We start from the raw sequence: 22,815 nt of genomic DNA on the forward strand, positions 1-22,815 counted from the left end.
ATCCTAAAGTTTTTAGGAAGATTTTGATTGAGTCTCAATTGAAAGTTAATTGTCGGTGAAAAACAAAAAAATGCAATCTAACAATTGTCGTACTCTGACTGTTAATGGAAAACAAAACAAAATATAGAATTCACTTCTTTTTTGTTAGATATGAAACGACAGATTATGATTAACAATTACAAAACTCAAAACTCTGTGACAATGCTACAAGCAATAGAAAATATTAGTAAATCCTGTGTAAATATTAGATGTTAAAAACTCAAAATATTGACTTGTTGTTGAAAAGTAGACCAACCGGGAACCAAATTGCAATAAACTAAAAGAAACATTGAGTCGAACTAAATTACCAAAAAGGTTAGCGAAGATTACATTTTTTTAAACCAAAAATATCGTCACAATAGAACCAAAAATTGAAAAGTTCGAAATAGTTAATCTGAGCGCCTGTAATTTTATAATAAGACTGTTAGAAAAACCTTTATGCCGAGAAATAACTGACTGAAATTTCCACCTATGGCACCATCTTTCCATCTTCAAAGTTTTTAAGCACGTTTCACACGTACAATGGCTTATTCAGATTCAGGTAGGAAAAGTGAAATGTGGTTACAAAAAAGTGGGTATATTGACGAAAAAAAATTGTTGTCGGTAAACGCTCCTAATGACAATTCATTCAGTTATTCTTAAGAAAAATAACATTACATAAACTTTATAACTTTTTTGTGTTAATTTTTTACTGAAAGACGCGCTCCAGGTTGAATTTTAAAAAAAACAACCACTTATTGTTAATTGCTAAGTTTTTGAAACGTTTCCCAACTTATGTCAGTAAAACTCTCAATTCTGAATTAAAAAAGAAATAGAAGTAAGGGCGACATGAAAACTTTTTATTTTCAGTTTGGAGATAAGAAAGTAGTTTTTACAAATTAGAGGTGACAATCTTTTGTTATTGCTGCAGAACAAATCAGGGCACTTTTTAACAAGGGGTGAATTTTTCACCTGTTATAAGTTATCAACTAAAAACGAGTCTGTTGACGTTTTAAGTGGTTATGACTGATAACCACAATAACTCGCACTATGTTAAACTGTCACCCAAAATGGGCAAAATTGGGCTAATAAATGTTGTCCACACACTTTGTGCTCTTTCTTTAGATGACTTTTCAGATCTGACTTTTTTTAGAATTTATTTAAGCGTATACACATTCAATTCATTGAATTTCTAATGAGATGTCCGACATTAAAACCAACCAATCGCTTGTAATAATCCACCAAACTTGTAACATACAACCTCCCTCAACCCCCCCCCCCCAGAAAATGGATCTTTTCCGTTTGTGCCCCCTAGCTTAGTGAGCGCATATAATTTGCACTCCCCAGACGCACGTGCCATATTTTTACATACTGACTTACTATGTAATGACTCGTGCTCTGTAACGGGGGCACAAAACGTACTGGGGAGGCACAAACGGAAAAGATCCTAAAGTTTTTAGGAAGATTTTGATTGAGTCTCAATTGAAAGTTAATTGTCGGTGAAAAACAAAAAATGCAATCTAACAATTGTCGTACTCTGACTGTTAATGGAAAACAAAACAAAATATAGAATTCACTTATTTTTTGTTAGATATGAAACGACAGATTATGATTAACAATTACAAAACTCAAAACTCTGTGACAATGCTACAAGCAATAGAAAATATTAGTAAATCCTGTGTAAATATTGGATGTTAAAAACTCAAAATATTGACTTGTTGTTGAAAAGTAGACCAACCGGGAACCAAATTGCAATAAACTAAAAGAAACATTGAGTCGAACTAACTTACCAAAAAGGTTAGCGAAGATTACATTTTTTAAAACCAAAAATATCGTCACAATAGAACCAAAAATTGAAAAGTTCGAAATAGTTACTCTGAGCGCCTGTAATTTTATAATAAGACTGTAAGAAAAACCTTTATGCCGAGAAATGAAATCACAGATCTGCAGCTGCCTAAAATTTTGTATGCGAGAGAAAATTCCGTCACGAAAAATTCAAGGACGCAAAATTCACTAAAAACGTCAAGTCGGTCAAGCAAAAATTTTGCAAAAAAGACCAACACGTTTACAATAATTACATCAAAATTCGTTGGGGAGCAAATAATCAATTCTAGCAATTTTATATTTCCATATGGAAACATTGCCTGAAATAAGTTTTTCAATCCAATTTCCAAAAAAAATGACAAAACGTCACAAAATTACTTTGGTCAATTGAACGTCCCTCAAACTTCTTTGTGCACGTATCGATTAACAAAACACATCAGGCTCAATTTTTTCCGTTATTTGATGAATTTCTTAGCAAAAACAAACATCGTTAGTTCATCGGAGCTTTATGTTTGGCTGTCTTTGAATTTTAAAAGCCTAAAACAAATTTCAAAAGGTGAAGGCAGGCAATTAATGAAAATTTGGCAACAATAAAAAAATGTAGTTGTCAATTTGAATTGGACGAAAGTATTCAGACTATTTTTTAAAATCTATTTTCTGCACGAAAATTTTTAGAATTTTTTTAAAAGGTTATTCATATATTTCTCATGTATTTTTGAAAATATCAAAATGTCAAAACAAAACAGAACCTTTGCTTAGAAACCATTAAAGGGAATCAAAACGTCATGCCGAAGGGTCTTTTGCAGATTTGATTACACTAACGAATTGAGTTTTTGCTAAAATGATTGCCCTAGCCATCTCTGAGGGGTTAGTAAACAAGTTTTCAAGAGTTTACATCAAGATAATTAAGATATTGCTTCAAGTATAGTAAAAACAAACTCAACTAAGAATAGTGACGCAACCAGATAACCCGATTAATTTGAAAGCTGAATGATTCTAACTTAAAAAACTATTCGCGAAAATTGCAAATTGATAAAAATTTGCTTACGCTATTGCAAAATTGAAAGGGTGTGGGGCGAACACGATTGGAGGGTCGGGTGTGCTGAGATACAGTGGAACAATGTGCAGTAAGTGGGTGGAGGTGTAGTGTGCGCCTAATGCGGGGGGAGGAGCGAATGCGGTCTGCGCGAAGTATGAGCAGGGGGCGCAGTGTGTGTTTGTAGGGGCGGGTCTTGGGGGGGGGGGGGTGGTCAGACTTTCAGAACCGCTCTGCACACCACGAATATATAAGCCAAAAGACGGAAAAAAATCTAGTCCTCTCCGAGCGTTTCCTATTAATCCTGTTTTTGAGGACAAAATGACAAAAGTGTCCGACTGAATCTATTAAGCAAAATAATTGCATCGAAAAGCCGGAGGACTAATATAATTGCTAAACTTTGTTTAAAAGCAGTTAAACATAGCCAACTACTGCTGCAAAAACTGCTATCCACCAACTGCTGGGGTCTAGGTTCTTTTTTAACGTGCTTCTGTCAAAGGGGGTTAGCTTGAGGGGCAATACGTTCACAAAAGAACTTCAAAAAGCGTTAGCAGAGGTTATTATAGATCAGAATAGCCGTTCACACTTATGAATTTTAGAGAACAAATTAGATCACGAATAACTCCAAAAGACAAGGTCGTTGAAGTCACTTGAAGCCAAAGCGTTAGCACGTTTGCGCAAGACAACTAATTGCTTGGTTCGAGACCGATTAAAAAACAAATAGTCTTAATTGTATAAAGCAAATAAAATTAGTATTACCCCAAGTGGCCAAATCTTCAAAAAACGTTAAAATGACAAAGTCCATATTCGTTGATTTTTTTTGTCCACCATTTTTGATGTCCTTCCATAGCCATAATTTGTCCTGTAAGCGGCGGGGATCTTTGCAACACTTACCCCCCTACCGCTCATGCGCTGTGCGATTTAACCCGGAAACAGCGGGTCGGTTATTGCGGCGAAACCACGACGAGCGCCCACTGACACGCCAATTGGAAATTCTTTTCTCTTTCTATTCCAATTCGGCTGGTTGCCATAGCATGGCGTACATTATTCTATTCAGCTTAACACAGTATGCGCATACGTTGAAAGTTATTAGTTGTCTCTGATTGTTTAATAAATCACTCGCTTAAATTCTATTCAAGAGAAGCCATCCCCCCTCTTTGCAGGGGGGTGGGCAATTGTTGAAAAGATCCAGCGGCGGTTCAAATTATTCCATCAAATGAGCTTTCAAGACCTCCGGGAATCAGAAAGATCGACTTCAATTACAGCAAAAATTGCTGCAGAACAACCGAAAACTTGATTTCTGACATCCGTAAGCAATGTACAAACCTATTAGGGACAAAATCATAGAAAAGCAAAAATTTTAAGAAACCACAGAAGCAGTAAAAATATATTTATGAGTAGAGCATTTCTACAAAACAAACTAAATCGTTAATTTAACTCTGTACAAATTTTAGAATGACGTACATAGAATAAGGAATTCAAACAATTTGGTAGCATTGCCAGTAGGAGACGACGACGCATATCACATGATAACAACATCCACTTAAGCAGATCTATTTTACAAGCAGTTGTGTGACAACGAACGAACACGTTAAGAACTGTTTTCAAACCCCCTCCCAGAGCACCATCTAAGTTTCCTACTGTCATTCAAATGTTTCTACAAATTATGGGAGGGAAGAAATTCCTCATACATGTCCTTCATTAGCTATATTGTGTCCTATAAGGGGCCATATTGTCATATAAGCGGCCGTATTTGTCCTATAGTACTGTCAAAAAACTAAGTTACAATTGCAACAGTATGGTCAGATTACACTCTTTAGGGCTCGTTGACAATTATTTCAAAACAAAATGCGAACCGTGAGAATCGGCGTGCTTCAAAAACTCGTCAAAACCAAAATGCGAAAGTTCATTCACGCAGATCAGTTGAAACGTCGGCGGTTTTTGTTCAGGAGGGGGTAATAAACGGTTCCGAGGATAGATTGCACAAATAGGTAGTATTGATAGAGAATTCTCTATTACATAATTAATATCCAACAGACATATAAATCTGAGAGCACCTTTGCGATATTTATATAATTGGAATGTCAGACCAATATATTCATTCAGACAAAAATAAGTCAAAAACTTGCAGTGTTTAAACAAACATCGGGAGTTTTCAAAGCATTAGATGATAACAACAAATTAAGGAGAAATACAATTGCGTCCAAAAAAAGAAAGAAGGTCAGCTAATTTGCACAAACCGTAGTGAAGCCTAAGAACCATTGAGTTTTTTTTATAAGTAAGGTCATCTAAATTCAACTACCCAAGACGCACTAGGGTTCAGTTCATACAAATTACTGAACAGTGCTTTTTCATCGCTCAAACATCGTTTTGTGATGTTTCCTCCGACTTCGAAAAGACAGAGTTTCTTTGAGACATCGCCGTCAATTGCCTTCACCCAGCCTTCTTGAGAGTAGGAACTGGACAACTTGTAGTTGCTTCCAATCGACCCCGGAGATCCCTGGAGGCTCTGGCTACTGTCGCCTTTGCTATCCACAGGCGATCCATGCAGTACCTGCAAATAGTGCACTCTAGTAATGATGGAATTAAAAATTTGTTCAATTTGAATACGATGCTGTAATTTGTCCTAAAAAAACTTAGAAATATATTACTTTGTTCGAGAAACTTCAATAGCCTATTTGTGTCATGCCAATTGTTTTCAAAAGTTTACGCTGGAACACAAAAATAATTTTGATGCAATAATTTCTAGTAGTAATTCACAGATTAATTGCTAGTTAATCAAACAAATTAAAGGCTGTCAATCACAAGTTAATTGGCACGGTTGGTAACTTAGGTGTAAATTGTTCAAACTTATGCTAATTTAAATGATGCTATAAAATGAAAAACTAATTGCACGGAAAATTTAATGCCTCAACAAGTTTTGCATTCTCGATGAAGTAGAGTTATTACTATTACTAATCTACTAACAAACGTAACAATATATTGATCAAAAACGTTTCAAAAACCGGAGGCAACTACTAGGCGAATGACTCAGTTAAAAACTGGTTACCGCTAAAATTTGTTAAGAAAAACATACCCAGCAGATTGCCGGATAAAAAGACGCCATTCATTCCCATAACACCGATCGAGATTGAAGGAACAGAAAAACAACCATACCCGGCAGATTGCCGGAAAATAGCCGCCTTGATTCCAATTACTCTATTGGGATTGAAAGAAAAGAAAATATCAACAAAAATTGATTTTTGTACAAAAAAATTTTTAAGTGCGATTTATTTTGATGTCATTTCGTAATTGAACATACTCCTATCTCTCAGTGAGAGGCTACAGGGTCTAGTATCAATACCAACAAGCATTATAGATAGTAACTAAAACCTATGAGAACAAAGTTCAAGTACCGGGCATCTAAAAATGGGCTTTATGGGTTTATCCCATTTCTATTTCTGACTTTGATTTTTTATACTGACTCTCTTCATTTTGAATTGCTTTGCTGAGCAGCTGCTGTTTAAAAAGACTTTGAGCAGAATGACAGAATAGTGAAACTTGCCGAGAGAAGTCAAAAAGATTTCACGCAAATGTCGAAAAAGCTGCAAAATGGGTAAAGCGACAAAAAAGTTCGACGAAGTAAAAAAATAGGAGCGCTACAATAGCCGGCTAAGATGAGGGCGGCTATTAATTATAAAAATTGATTGTTGTACAAAAACCTTTTTAAAGTGCGAACTATTTTGATTGGACTTCGTAGTTATGCATACTCTCATTTCTTGATGAGGATGCAGGGGCTAGTATTAAGGCCAAAACGCATTAGAATTATAACTTCAGGCTTATAAGAACAAACTTCAAGTAGCGGGCAACTAAAATTGGGCTTTATGGGTTTATCCCGGTTCTATTTTGATTTCGTTTTTCGATACTGATTCTGTTCACTTTAGATTGCTTTGCTGGGCAACTGCTGTTAAGAAGCGCTTAGAGCAGAATGAGGGAGGAATGAAACTAGCCTAGAATGAACCTAGTCAAAAAGATTTCATGCAAAATGTTGAACAAGCTGCGAACAAAAGTGCATAGGCGAAACAAATTTTTCTTCGACGAAGTACAAAAACATAGCAGGACAAGTCCTGACCTACAATTCGAAAAGTTTGCATAGACTAAAAAAACTAGACCTCGATTGGATTGGAAAAAAACTATTTCGAAAAAAGAAATCAGATAAAAAATCGGAAGCAGTAAAAAGTCAATATTCCGCATGTGAACAAAAAAATCACTAGCGAGAAAGCGAATTTTTCAAACCCCATCTTCTCAATCTACTTCAAAATTCGAGTAAAATTTCAAGCCGCAAAGTCACTCGCTTTTTTGCTCCACTTCCTATTTCGGCGTGACCAAAATCACTACTCCAATTTGACTTCAAAAATCATGAAAATGTGTGAACAGATCTTAAAAAAGACAGCGTCCCAAAACAGATCAAATTCTTTGAATTGTAATAACATAAAACTAGTCTTAACACAGTTTAAAGAAATTTCTGACTTTAACAAAAAACAAGACCTAAACTGGACTATGAATGGATTGGAAAAACCATTTAGAAAAAATCAGATAAAAAATCGAAAAACAGCAGAAATGAATGTCAAAATGCATGTGAACAAAACCAAGATTGCAATAGTTCCCTTTAAAAATTTGATCATATTTAAAATTGAGATATTTTGCAGATAAGTTTCACTTCGATTTTTGACCCAACAGCAAAGCAACAGTACACAATTTTACGAAATGGATTTCAAAATTCTTAAGAGAATGCCGTCCATTATAAGTGCATTTATTAACATTGCCCTTTCGGAAATGAGCAAAGCTTCCAAAATTAAATTTTCATGGAATAGACAGATTACGCGTATAAAAATAATCACAGCTACGAACGCAAAACTTGATCATAACGTACGAAGCATAAAAACGGGTAACGTCGAAGACTAAATTTTCTCTCAATTGGGTAAATTAAAATGATATGCCCCAACTCACCTGAGTTGGTGGACTACTAGTTGACGGTTTGCTGTGAGAACCCATAGTGCTGTGCTGTACATAGTTCATAATATCGCCCACAGTTGGGTGCAATTGCGTATCTACTTCAACAGATGTATTATGACCCAATTTAATCTCCACTTTGCGGGGAACGAAAGAAGAGGCTGAGGGTGATAGGACCACCGATGCCAAATGGTTAACAGCCGATGGGTATGTGTGGTGGTGGTGGTGGTGATGATGATGGTGACCGTCGACTAGATCCGAGGACTCCCGTCTATTCGCATTCGCTCTTCTGAATAAGCTCTTTAGCACTGGCAATGATTTCTGTTTATCTGTAGGTCCATGATGTTGGTCTGAAACGAGGAAATTCACAATTGTCATTTGCGATGCGCCTTTTTTGACATCCTGGTGTAAAATAGCGAATTACTTTTTGCAGAAAAACTCATTTTTGGTTTACAGTTCCTATACCACCTACTAATGACCAAAAACATGCCAGATGGCGATTTCAAACTCTCAGACAGTTGAACAGAACTGTCACAACTAGCTAATTCACTGTTCACTTATACTAAAAAATTTCCACTTCGATGTTATTACAATTATTGCAGCTTACTCTGAGTAAAGTGAACCTAAATCTTCTTATTCTGAGTTAAAACGACGGACATACTGAATTTTGGAACTCGCCTTTAAATCTGATCTCGCTGAGCAAGAAGTCAGGAACAATCCAGAGCTGCTCGTGATAGTTGATCAATAACTGCATCACCTCCTGCTGTTCCTGGTTGCTCCTCATTTCGTCATCAATGCTCCCTAGACTCCTCGCTCCATTCTTGCCCATCCCTCTGTCGCTGCTGCTCCCAAAGAAAGTGGGAGTCATGATCTTAGCCACACTCTCCAAGTTCATCTGATTGTGCAACTCATTCTAAAACAATATCTGCAAACTTTTGTGCAAGCTCTTGACAAGGAACACTTTACATAAAAATACCGACACGAAATACATAAAAAGGGGTATAGAATATTTTAGCCCGGCAGTATAGTTATAAATATGCGTCACAAAAGACACTTTGTGCTAACGCCATAAACAGGACAGTCCGAAAATTCACGAAAATTCAAAGGTTTACATAACAATTAATGAACTAAACCCAATTCTACCTGAACAACTTGAGATAGGTAGATGAGAAGGAGTTTTAATGTGTGTGAGTGTGCACAGGGCAACATGAGGATGAGGAGGTTGAGGGCTTCCAGTTTCTTGCCCACTTTGCAATTCATCTTGCACACAAGAGGGAATAGGTGCATGTACTCAAAGGTCAGAACAGGAATCGGCAACTCCTGCAGGTACTGCTTCAGCAACGAAGCAGCGTCGTAATTGGTCACCTATCAAATATACATTGTCAAAGATGGTTAACATGCTTTGACAAATGTAAAGATATGCAATAGCAATTTTATCGAGCCAGTTAATTGAATAGGGCGTACCATCATTCAGTATTTTCTAATGACTGTTATATTCAAGCAGAGAAAAAACAACAAACTAAAAGAAACCCTCTTGGATTTATGTCTGACAGTCTATCCAAAACGCAGAAAATTTGTAAAATTAAGCAATTGCAGAGAGAATATTAAACATAGCAAGTAAGCTCTAACCAAAAAACCCGAACAATCCAAAGAAGCTAAATAACGATAAAAAATTGTCGGTACACGATTAATTTGGGCTGTATTTATTTGACAATTTATGAACGGTAGAAATTTTCGACTCTAAAGCGCTAAAGTATGATAAAGAAGTAAACATACCCGGCAGATTGCCGGAAAATAGCCGCCGTTGATTCCAATAAGCATGATTGGGATTGAAATAACAGAAGATATTGAAAAAAAAAGACTTTTGTACAAAAACATTTTAAGTCCGATTTGTTTTGATGGCATTTCGTAGTTGAACATACTTCTGTTTCTTAGAGAGAGGCTACAGGGGCTACTATCAATAACAATAAGCATTAGAGATGGTAAATAAGACTTATAGGAACGACGTTCAAATAGCGGGCATCTAAAATTGGGCTTTATGGGTTTATCCCGTTTCTATTTCTGACATCCATTTTTGTACTAACTCTGTTCATTTTGAATTGCTTTGCTGAGCAACTGATGTTCAAAATCACTTTTAGCAGAATGACAGAAGAGTGAAACTAGCCTAGAGAAGTCAAAAAGATTTCACGCAAAATGTTGAAAAGGCGGCAAAATGAGGTAAAGCGAAACATTTTTTATTCGACGAAGTAAAAAAAAAATAGGAGCGCTATAATAGCCGGCTGAGAAGATGAGGGCGGCTATTAATAATTCCAATTGTCGCTTTATTGGCTTATCGCATTAGAAGTACCAAATAATCGCTACAAATTTTGTTAAAAATTAGCCTAATTGTTGTGATAAACTTATTAAATAGTTCCAGATAAGGAAAATGGAATTTGTTAGAGGGGAATGTGAATTGAAATGTTTTGACATTGATTCGATAGCAGATGAAGTAGAAGCTATGGATGATGATACGGATCTGAAACAATTGATCAAGAAAATGATGGGACATATTCAAAAACAGGACCAAGAACTGAAATCGCTGAGACGAAACCAGACTATCATGAACGAAGAAATCATTGACAACACCAATGCCCTAAACAAATTGAATGGTCGGGTAGTTGAGCTCGAAAAATATTCTCGAACATTGTGCCCCATTTTTTTCCAACATCGAGGATCGTGGAGATGCTCTAACGAGTATTATCTATTTATTCAACAACCTCCTCCAGATAAACATCAATTCTTCGCGGTTTACAGCGTGCCATCCACTGAGCCAAAACCCAGGCGCTCCAGTTATTGTCAAGTTCATATACCATGTTGATCGCGACATTATTTGAAGAAGAAAAGCTTGGCTCAAAGGTGTTACAAATTCTCTGGGAAAGCCAGTGATTGTTGAAGAGTGCCTCGCCCCAAGAGATCGAGAGTTAAAGAACGAATCTAAGCAACTAGGACTCCTTTCGTTCACTCGTAAACAAGATGTCTACGCCTTTAACCAAAATCTCCCCAATAGTGATGCTGTTAAGGTAACCTCGAGTCATGAACTGAATTCACTTACTCTGAAGGACGTGCAGCCAATATCAAGCTATCATCATCAACCTAATGACGAGAAAATTGCAGACACTCCTAAACAGATACCGCAACTTATCAGAAAACCAACTACAGCCATTCCTTTTAACAGTGCAAAACGAAAGCGTATTCAAGTATCTCCCATCACAGAAAATGATGCTTCAGCTTCATTAGCAAACAATCTACTAGATACATTGATACCTGCTTTAGTAAATGCTCTGAAGGATAACAATATGGCGAAAGTTAAGCCTTCTGATACTGGTGCTAATGTTAATGATCAGTATTGAATAACAGAGGAAACGTCTTTGTCAACAAAGAACGTGGAAAATTTGAAAGTTTCTTTTAGTTTGTTGAAAGTTGTTGAGTGTACTACATCTCAACATTCGCTCTTTAAAACCTCACTTCACAAAGTTGGAAGCACTAATACTAAGTCTTGAGTCTCCCCCAGAAGTAATATGTCTAACTGAAACCTGGCTGACTGACTTAGATAGTTTTCCTAACTATCTTATACATTGATATAACCATCTAGTTAAAAATAGAGCTAACTCAAATGGAGGTGTTATGATTCAAGTTAACGACAACTGTACTCTCCTAAAAGAAAATTACGATGATTTTGACGAAAGTATAACAGCTGAAATAGCTTTGGGAAAATATAAATTTAAAATTTGTAATTTACAATAAACCTCGAACAAACAAAATGAAATTCATTAAATCCCTTGATGACTATCTTGAGCAAAACACTTCAAGTGACATGCCTTTCATAATTTGCGGTGATTTGAATATAAACACCATAGAAGATAATTTGATAAAAAATTATCGGTATGTTATTAGCTCAAATGGTTTTGAATTGGTTAGAGGCTGAACAGTCCACCAGAATAACCGAAAAAACAAGCACGTGCTTGGATCACTGTTTCCACCAGAATCTTTTTGAATCCAGTTTTGAACTCCTGGAACATGAAAAAATATCTGATCATCTTCCAATTTTGCTAAAATGGAAAACGAAATACATTCTTTGTGACAACGCTTCTCAATTTAGAGACACATCTTTTCTTAAGAAACATGACCTAGTAAGTAATTATCTCGAATGCTTAAAAAATAATATGCACCAAACCTACGATGAAATGCAAACTAGGACCGATCTTAACCGGTCATTTGAAATCTTGAAAAAACACTTTGAAAATTGCTTGAATATATATGCTCCCATGAAACAATTCAATATTGTACCAAAAAATTGCCCAAAATGGTTTGACAATCGTCTAAAAAATCTAAGTGTGAGACGCAATAGAGCTTTTCGAAATTGGAAATCCAACAAAAATGACACTGAAAAGCTGCAAAAGTTTAAATCTCTCCGAAGCCAAATTGAAGATGAAGCAAAAGGCGCAAAAAGAAAGTTTTACTTAAACAAATTTAGTCCATTTATTGGAGACTGAAGACAAACTTATAAGCTTTTAAATGAAATTCACGGGAAAAAAGTGACAAATAATACTATCCCAAGTTTAGATTCACTATCGGCAAAAAACAATAAGGCATCAAATTATGATATTGCAGATAGTTTAAACAAGTTTTTCATAAATATTGCGGGAGAACTAACTAAAGATATTGAACCTTCCGAACAAATAAGTGTACCTCAAGTTGAAATGTCCTTGTTTCTTTATAAAGCCTCGGACATTGAAATTTCAAAAATTATAAATCAACTCGACAACAAGTCATCCTCTGGTGATGATAATATTAGCAACCTAGTTGTTAAGCAATCAAAAACAGAAATATTTCCTATTCTAACTTTCCTGATAAATAAATTCTTTCGAGATGGAGTATTCTTTGAAGCTCTTAAAAAAGCAGAAGTCTTGCCTCTATTCAAAGAAGGTTCAAAAACAAAGGAAAGCAATTATCGGCCCATTTCGCTCCTGAATGTGTGGAGCAAAATCTTTGAACGTGCAATGTTCAACCGAATGAGTCTTTATCTAGAGCGTTTTTGCTTAATATATAAAAAACAATTTGGATTCGGAAAAAAGCACTGCACCATTGATGCATTGGTTGAAATGACTGAGAAAATAAGATTCTCAAATTTTGAAAAATGATTTAGCTTCTCTCTTGATCTGAAGAAAGCGTTTGATACATTAGATCATGAAATACTATTAAAAACTTGAAAAATATGGGTTTAGAGGAAATTGCCAAAATTGACTGCATTCCTACCTAGAAAATAGATCACAAAGGGTGGTTGCAAATGGTGTTGTATCTCATTGGCAAATCATAAGACACGGAGTCCCACAAGGCTCAATATTAGGCCCACTTTATTTCTCATATTAAGGACCTTCCATTTTCAACCAATTCAGTCGAAATAATGCTGTTCGCCGACGACACAAGCATAGTAGCTGTTAATTGTAGTAACGAAGATAATAGAAGGGATCTTAAAATGATTAACAACTGGCTAAATGCAAACAAGTTGGTTTTAAATATGGAGAAAACAATACAAATGAATATAGGAAATAGTGCTTCCAACTCTCAGTTTAAGCTAAATGATTCGAATATTACTATTAAACCTGTATGCAAGTATCTAGGGGTTTTTATTGACAATAAGTTAGATTTTCTTTCTCATATTAACTATGATAAAACTAGACTCAGTAAACAATGCGGAGCTATATCAAAACTGAGATATTATGTTCCAAAACATCAACTCTTAGCATACTATCGAAGTAATATCAATCCCATAATACAATATGGCGTTCTTGTTTACGGATGTTGCAGCTACACCTCCCTAGAGCCAATATACGTTTTGCAGAAAAAAATTCTGAAATTTATGTATTTCAGAAAATCCCGCGATGCAATGATATATTTTTTGAAAACAACATTCTAACAGTATACGAGTTACACATATATGAGTTGTTGAAGTTTGTTTTAAAATCGATAATAGGTGCTCATGTACAAGATTATCTGAACAATGTTTACTTTTAAACTTTCAAGACAAACAAGGCTCTCAAAATTTGAGCGCCTGGATGAACCTTTACTAAAAAGAAAAAATGAACGTTACTCCATCCAATATCGGGCTACCAAACTGTACAACACACTGAAAACCAATTCAATACTACCAGATGATGTACAAAACCTAAATTTATCACAAATCTCAAAAATTTTCCATGATGTAAAATTTCTCTATATTTTGCAAAATTATGCCCTTGTTAAACATATTTTTGAATTTTGAAGTACCTAAACATGAAAATATATCTGATCATCTTCCAATTTTGCTAAAATGGAAAACGAAATACATTCTTTGTGACAACGCTTCTCAATTTAGAGACACATCTTTTCTTAAGAAACATGACCTAGTAAGTAATTATCTCGAATGCTTAAAAAATAATATGAACCAAACCTACGATGAAATGCAAACTAGGACCGATCTTAACCGGTCATTTGAAATCTTCAAAAAACACTTTGAAAATTGCTTGAATATATATGCCCCATGAAACAATTCAATATTGTACCAAAAAATTGCCCAAAATGGTTTGACAATTGTCTAAAAAATCTAAGTGTGAAACGCAATAGAGCTTTTCGAAATTGGAAATCCAACAAAAATGACACTGAAAAGCTGCAAAAGTTTAAATCTCTCCGAAGCCAAATTGAAGATGAAGCAAAAGGCGCAAAAAGAAAGTTTTACTTAAACAAATTTAATTCATGTATTGGAGACTGCTCTTAAAAAAGCAGAAGTCTTGCCTCTTCAAAGAAGGTTCAAAAACAAAGGAAAGCAATTATCGGCCCATTTCGCTCTTGAATGTGTGGAGCAAAATCTTTGAACGTGCAATGTTCAACCGAATGAGTCTTTATCTAGAGCGTTTTTGCTTAATATATAAAAAACAATTTGGATTCAGAAAAAAGCACTGCACCATTGATGCATTGGTTGAAATGACTGAGAAAATAAGATTCTCAAATTTTGAAAAATGATTTAGCTTCTTTCTTGATCTGAAGAAAGCGTGATACATTAGATCATGAAATACTATTAAAAACTTGAAAAATATGGGTTTAGAGGAAGTTGTCAAAATTGACTGCATTCCTACCTAGAAAATAGATCACAAAGGGTGGTTGCAAATGGTGTTGTATCTCATTGGCAAATCATAAGACACGGAGTCCCACAAGGCTCAATATTAGGCCCACTTTTATTTCTCATATTAATGACCTTCCATTTTCAACCAATTCAGTCGAAATAATGCTGTTCGCCGACGACACAAGCATAGTAGCTGTTAATTGTAGTAACGAAGATATTAGAAGGGATCTTAAAATGATTAACAACTGGCTAAATGCAAACAAGTTGGTTTTAAATATGGAGAAAACAATACAAATGAATATAGGAAATAGTGCTTCCAACTCTCAGTTTAAGCTAAATGATTCGAATATTACTATTAAACCTTTATGCAAGTATCTAGGTGTTTTTATTGACAATAAGTTAGATTTTCTTTCTCATATTAACTATGATAAAACTAGACTCAGTAAACAATGCGGAGCTATATCAAAACTGAGATATTATGTTCCAAAACATCAACTCTTAGCATACTATCGAAGTAATATCAATCCCATAATACAATATGGCGTTCTTGTTTACGGATGTTGCAGCTACACCTCCCTAGAGCCAATATACGTTTTGCAGAAAAAAATTCTGAAATTTATGTATTTCAGAAAATCCCGCGATGCAATGATATATTTTTTGAAAACAACATTCTAACAGTATACGAGTTACACATATATGAGTTGTTGAAGTTTGTTTTAAAATCGATAATAGGTGCTCATGTACAAGATTATCTGAACAATGTTTACTTTTAAACTTTCAAGACAAACAAGACTCAAAATTTGAGCGCCTGGATGAACCTTTACTAAAAAGAAAAAATGAACGTTACTCCATCCAATATCGGGCTACCAAACTGTACAACACACTGAAAACCAATTCAATACTACCAGATGATGTACAAAACCTAAATTTATCACAAATCTCAAAAATTTTCCATGATGTAAAATTTCTCTATATTTTGCAAAATTATGCCCTTGTTAAACATATTTTTGAATTTTGAAGTACCTAAAAAGATGCACCCGTGGCTCCATGCTAAGAGATATCTATTCATAGGTCCTGATTCTGGACAAAAAGTTTGACCCATCTAGCTCTTTTAGTTTTCGAGACATCGCGGTTTTTAAATTTTTCAAATTTTTTCCGAGAAAAACTTCAAATTAAAAAAAAAGTTCTGTGATCTAAATTAAAGCGCAGCGTAACTTATGGGAATGGAATAGATATAGGATAGAAACAGTGGTAAGTCAAAATTCTTTACTACATTGATTTAGCTATAAAATAAAACAAATAAAAAAAACTTTTTAATCAAATTTTATTTATAGCCTTAAATTTACTGCATACAGGGTAGGACTTGGCGGACAGTACTGTCCCGTTTTCTATCCTTTCCAGGTATCTTTAGTTTTAATTTTATTCTTCGTTTGTATTAACTTCATCACCTGGATAAATTAATCTCTCTCTCTCTCTGTTTCGGAGCATTTTATAACTTCGCCGATCGACCTTGTAAAATATAGCAAGATATTTATCTTGTAATATTTTACTGGACAGATGGCTACCTTGAAAAGTACGTAAGGGTCAACATGAAGGTCTTCATGGTAAGCTTAAAAAAATATCTTGCAAAATTGTCATGTTTCAGTATGAACAGTCCTCTTATCTACAAAAATCTCCAAAAATACTGAGTGACGTGGAGCTCCAAAAAAGTTAAAGAGGAAATGCATTTTTAACAAAACTTTGAATCGTTTTCCACTTAGTATTAGTTCGTGATTGTATTATGACAGCAAAACGTTCTCAAAACGACTGCAATAACTAACTAGTTTTCGATAAATTTTCTGAATTAAGTTTTCTAGTTACCTTTTGAACAAAATTAGCATTTCAATAGTTAAAATTTTTTAAAAATTCTTAAGAAAATTCAAGCATTATTATTAACTATCTGGATTATATAGGAAGCCTTTGTTGACCTTGAAAAGTTTTACAACAACATCAAATGACTTCAATATTGGCATCAGGTCATTGAAAGAGAGAGAGAGAGAGAGAGAGAGGTATGTTAATACTTACCAAATAATCACACAGTTCAGCTTACCGGAAAATAGCCGCAATTGATTCCCATGGCATCGATTGGGATTGGAGGAACAGAAAAACTATGACCAAAAGAAATGATTGTTGTACACAAATTTTTATAGTGCGAACTATTTTGATTGCATATCGTAATTATACATACTCCAGTTTCTTAATGAGGACGCAGGGGCTAGTACTAATGCCAAAACGCATTAGATATGTTAACTAAGACTTATAACAGAAAGTTCAAGGAGCAGGAACTATCATTGGTCTTTATGGGTGTATCCCGTTCCTATTTTTTCATTTTTCGATAATGATTGATTTTGTTCACTTTAGAATGCTTTGGTGAGCAACTGCAGTTTTAAAGAACATTCAGCAGAATGAGCGAAGAAGGAAATTATCATAGAAAAGTGAAATGTTGAACAAGATGTGATCTAAATTAAGGCGAAAAAAATGGTTCGACAAAGAAAACATACGAACTGATATTTAATAACCTGACAATTAACCATTTTAACAGCAAAAAACCCACTATGTATAGCAAGAAAGACCAAAAAACCTAAAATAATAGGATTTCTTCAAGTTTAGTGATCTAAGAATCACTAAATTTGACAACGCTATGAAACAATTGACTCTACACCTCCTTACACCCCGCAATAGAAGGCCGATAAGAAGCATTATTTTTTAAGACTAAGCAATAAGACCACAAAGAAAAATACCAAATGCAAGACTAAGAAATCAATTTTTTTCGAAAACGGTGTCAAAATCATAAAAAGGACTGCAGTGAAATAAAGAGCCTAAATTGATTTGCTGATTTTTTATTAAAAACCAATTAAACCTGTCATTGTTCAGACTAAATACTAAAACAACAAAAACGTCATTTTCCCGCAAAAACTAAATAAATAGTTAATACTGAAAACAAGGGAAAGTTAAAGAAGGCAATAACCACGTAAGTAAACAAGTATTGCAATCAAATAAACTCTTAATATCAACCGACGAGACCTGCCAACAAAAAAAATACAACAGTAAGTACAAGAAACAATAACAAAACTAAAAAAAAACTCACTAAAACTTTTTTAAAAAACCACATATAAGTCATAGAAGCAATAGCTATGAACTGGAATAATTAAGTCGATTAATTTAAGCATCCTTAGCACCAGATGAGACCAGTAATTAAAGAGACGAAGACATATGACAAAAACGAAGCATACCCGACATATTGCGGAAAATAGCCGACATTGATTCCTATAACCACGATTGGGATTGAAAGAATAGAAAATAGTGAAAATTGATTATTGTAAAAAACATTTTAAAGTGCAAACTATTTTTATGTCATTTGGTAGTTGAGCATACTCTTGTTTTTTAGCGAGAGGATACAGTGGCCAGTATCAATACCAATAAGCATCGGAGATTATAAATAATACTTATCAGAACAAATTTCAAGGAAACAGCATCTAAAATTGGTCTTTATGGATTTATCCCGGTTCTATTTATAATTTCGTTTTTTTTTATTCTAAGTATGTTTATTTTGAATTGCTTTGTTGAGTAACTGCTGATTACAATTACTTTGAGCAGAATGAGAGAAGAGTGTAACTAGCCGAGAGAAAATGCCGAAAAAGCGACAAAATGAAATAAAGCGAAATTTTTTGAAAAAACGCAATAAGAGCGCTATAATAGCCGTCTGCGAAGTGAGGTAAGGCGAAACAAATTTTTGAAAAAAACGAAATAAGAGCGCTATAAGAGCCGGCTGCGAAGATGAGGGCCTCTACTAACATAACAAACTCACGAACTAAAAAATTATATAATATTTCGGGTAAACAATTATTGCGAAACAATAAACTGAAGCAAGTAAATTGATTTAAAAAATCACTTCACTAAGAGCAACTTATGAGACCTGTCCCTAATGACAATAAATGGTAAGACAACAAAACGTAGAACAAATAATAGCGGAACTCATAATAATAGCCATGAACTCGTAACATGAAGTGATAAGATGGAAATAATCACAAAAACCGGCAAAACCCATTAATCACTAAATTTTTAACATAGCTGGCAAATTGCCAGAAAACAGCCGCAATAGCTTCATAGATCTGTAGTCACAAAAAGAAGGTAAAAAAGACAGACCAAAAAATAAACTTATTCTTTTCATAAAGGCCTGAGATGTTAAATTTTGATTAAGAATATGTATAACTTATTGCTGTTTCTATTTACTGCTCTTAAATAACCTTCAAATAGAGTGACAAGCACTCATTTGACCTTCTCTCTTTGAATTAAAGCAAAGAAAAGTCAATTTAAGAGCGAGGAAGTCATTTTTAAGAGTGAGGTAAGTCACGTGTGACCAAAAATTTAATAACGCGAATGAACAAAAAACTAGCTCCACTAAGAGCGAAAAATGACGTCACACACGCAATTCAGTTGAAATTGCATGAACGACTGAACAAAAAGCAGATTTGAAGTGGTTGTGACATCATATGGTCAACAAAAATCTTGACGACGAAATAAATAAAAAACCAAGAGAAAACCAATAATAGCCTCAGCTATCGCTTCGCGGCTATTAAAAATAGTTTTAAAATAGATTTCTTTTCAATAGTGTCAAAGTAATAAAAAGCATTAGTTGCCCATTGATGAATTTAAGTAATTGCGAATAGGCACAGTTAGAACACAAATGTATCATATTAATAGCACTTTAGAGAAGAAACACTGAAATTAAATCAAACTGCCGCAACGTTGAAAAAAAATCAAAAGCTTAAAAGTTGTTCAAAAATCAATTTTGCACTCCGCTATAAAATCCTTTGCAAAAATCACGCTTCAACCACACTCGATCTTTTGCTCCCTTTACTACTCTAGCGTGATTAAAATCATCACTCTAATTATAATTCTCACTGAACTGAAAAAGCCTGAAAAAGCTATGTGAAAATACCCTCAAATAAAGTTCAATTATATAAAGATAAACTCAACTGACCTCAAATCTTTCAATTAAAGTCAGCAAACACAAATTGAGAGGGAAAATCATTATTAGACTGGGGAACTCCTGTGTGACCAAAAAACTATTCAATTGATTGAACAAAACAATTTGCACCAATAAGGGTAAAAAACCAAGTCACGCGAAAAATTTACTCAAAAGACTACAGGAATGAATGAACATAGGCGCTGTTTTGAAGTGAGCGAGAGGTCAAAAGGCCGTAGCAAAAATCTAAGACGACAAAAACATAGCCGGAAGAAACCGGAACCAACTCGCAGGCAACTTCCTTATCATTCAAAATTTAACTTCACTACGTTATCTTGAGCCATGTGGCTGAAACAATGCGATGTCAGGAAAAGCTTGACTCAATTTAATTAAATTTCTATGACAAGCAAAATATTGCTGCTACCAATCTAATCAAAAATAGCCAAGAGCCACCAAAAAACTAACTGCAACTTAAAGAGGTCCCCGTAGATGGTGGCGAATTGAAGAACATAAAACCGCTAAAATATGATTGAAGAGCAGAATGATGAAATGAGCTCAATTCCACCTAACAGTCTATAATACCCTTTAAAATTTCTGCCACTCCCACATGTACAATTCTGATGAAAAAATCGGGGAAAACAACTTAGAGAGAATTAAAGAGGCAATTATAGTTAAAATTCAAAAAATGATTTCAAAAAGCCTCAAGTAAACATGAATTTCTACTCGCGTGGCAAAAATTGTTTAGGCCTCTTTCCTCGAAAAGTTATGAAATTTACTAACACACTCGCGGTTGACCTTATCTCTTATATCAAAGTAAAGAACATAGCCGGCAGATTGCCGGAATAGCTGCAAAAGACTAGACTTGCGTGCCGTATAATAGGAATAGAAACAGATACAGATCTAAACTGAAAAAAAAATCGACGCCGCTCAAAAAGCTAGGTAAAAAACATTCAGCGATAAATTAATAAAGCCCGTTAAAATTCATTCCACAGAAGGGACCTATTATTAGGGACCTTTACTGCTCATATGACTTCCTCTGACCTTAAACTAATTCAAATTAAACTTAGGTTTTAAAGCGTAAAAGTCATTTTTATTGAGTGAGGTAATTATGATCAAAATCTAATAACGTATGTTATGATCAAAATCTAATTCACGCAAATGAACATAAAACATTTGCTAGAGAGAGAGAATGAGAAATGACGTTACGCGCAAACGCTGATAGTGAGAGGAAGAAGTCATTCAGAAAAATTGACTTTTACAGCTTTGCTGTGTGAACAAATTTGAAACGAAAAAGAGCGTCAGACGACGAAACAAAAAAAGCAAGAGCACTGCAAAATAGCTCCGCTTAGCTTACAGCTTCGCAGCTATAAAAGAAGTCATTGTGAGAGCAAGAAGTTATTTTTGAGAGATGTATGCCACGTGTGACCAAGAACTTAATCGCGCGAATGAAAATCGCTGCACGATGTACGCGAAATGACGTAAGGCACGCAATTCACCCATAATTGCATGAAGGAATGAACAAGCACTGATAGTAGACGACACATGGTCGGAGGAAAAATCTTGACGACCAAATAAAAAACCGAGAAAGCCAACAATAGCCCCAGCTATCTTTTTGCAGCTATTGATTAGAAAAATTGATAACCTAATTTGTTCTTAAGTGTCAAGACGTGTTACAATTTCATCCACAGATTCATTGGATTCATTAAATATGGTTAATTCAGCCTGTATATTAGAGGAGATTAAGCCTAATACTAATGTCTCAGTGACGGATTTAAAAGTGGGTGAGCGCAGCGGGCGGGAAGCTCACGGGGAATGGAGCGGCGAGCGCGTTGAGTTACGGGTGGACAATGTGCAAGGGGAGGGGAGTAATGCATGTTCGGAAGTTTCGCGTATATTTTGGGACTGACAGAGCCCTAAACGAACTGCTCCGCAAATGAAGGCACTTCGGCTTTAACAGATTTTCAGGTTTGTGAGAACGAAAAGCAAGGATGCAGGTAGACGCCTGACTGGGTGGGGTGGCTTATTGTAAGACGGAGTGCCCGGGTGGGGGGGGGGGGGGGGTGGGGAGTTGATCGAGGTCCTCAAAGCAACTGGTTAAGGGGGTAACAACTCCTTCTCATTTTGAATAATACCAGCGGTTACTAATTTGTGTCCTATAGAAAACATAGCTGGCAGATTGCCAGAAAATAGCCGCAATAGATTCGTAGATCGGCAGTCTAAAAAACAGTAAAAAAGACAGACCAAAAAAATTTGTCTTTTCATTGAAGGCTGATCTGTTATATTTTGATTAAAAATCTGTATAAGTTATTGCTGCCTCTATTAGCTGATCTCAAATAACCTTCATTTAGAGTGACACACCCATTTGACCCTATCTCTTTGAATTAAACTAAATAAAAGTCAATTTCAAAGTGAGGAAGTCATTTTTGAGAGTGAGGTAAGTCAAGTGTGACCAAAAATTTAATCACGTGAATGAACAAAACAACTCGCTCCACTAAGAGCGAAAAATGACGTCACGCATGCAATTCAATTGAAATTGCATGAACGAATGAACAAAAAGTGGCTGTGACGTCATATGGTCGTAACAAAAATCATGACGACGAAACAAAAAAAAAACAAAGAGAAGGCCAATAATAGCCCCAGCTATCGCTGTGCGGCTATTAAAACAAAGCGTCATCAAAATGAGCTCCAAAACATTGAATATCAATGTTCGAAAAGAAGGCCTTCGAAGTTCAAGTCGTGAAAAATTTGTTTTACCTACAAAACCTGTAAAATCATTACTCATCATCGGCTTGTAAAAAG

General features: G+C 35.0%; 1 protein-coding gene across 1 annotated transcript in view; it reads right to left on the reverse strand.

Moving 5' to 3' along the window:
- Window positions 1-4,778: 4,778 nt before the first annotated feature.
- The window catches only part of LOC142356325 (uncharacterized), a 62,743-nt gene continuing 44,706 nt past the window's right edge, over window positions 4,779-22,815 (reverse strand). The window contains exons 9-12 of the mRNA XM_075408260.1: window positions 9,014-9,235; window positions 8,549-8,783; window positions 7,868-8,220; window positions 4,779-5,432 (exon numbers count right to left, since the gene is read on the reverse strand). Of these exons, the coding sequence (XP_075264375.1) occupies window positions 5,163-5,432; window positions 7,868-8,220; window positions 8,549-8,783; window positions 9,014-9,235 (1,080 nt within the window). The 3' untranslated portion in view covers window positions 4,779-5,162. The remainder of the gene's footprint in view (window positions 5,433-7,867; window positions 8,221-8,548; window positions 8,784-9,013; window positions 9,236-22,815) is intronic.

Source organism: Convolutriloba macropyga, chromosome 2, assembly GCF_964194025.1.
Source record: "Convolutriloba macropyga chromosome 2, txConMacr16.3, whole genome shotgun sequence".
In the NCBI taxonomy this organism is placed as follows: domain Eukaryota; kingdom Metazoa; phylum Xenacoelomorpha; order Acoela; family Convolutidae; genus Convolutriloba; species Convolutriloba macropyga.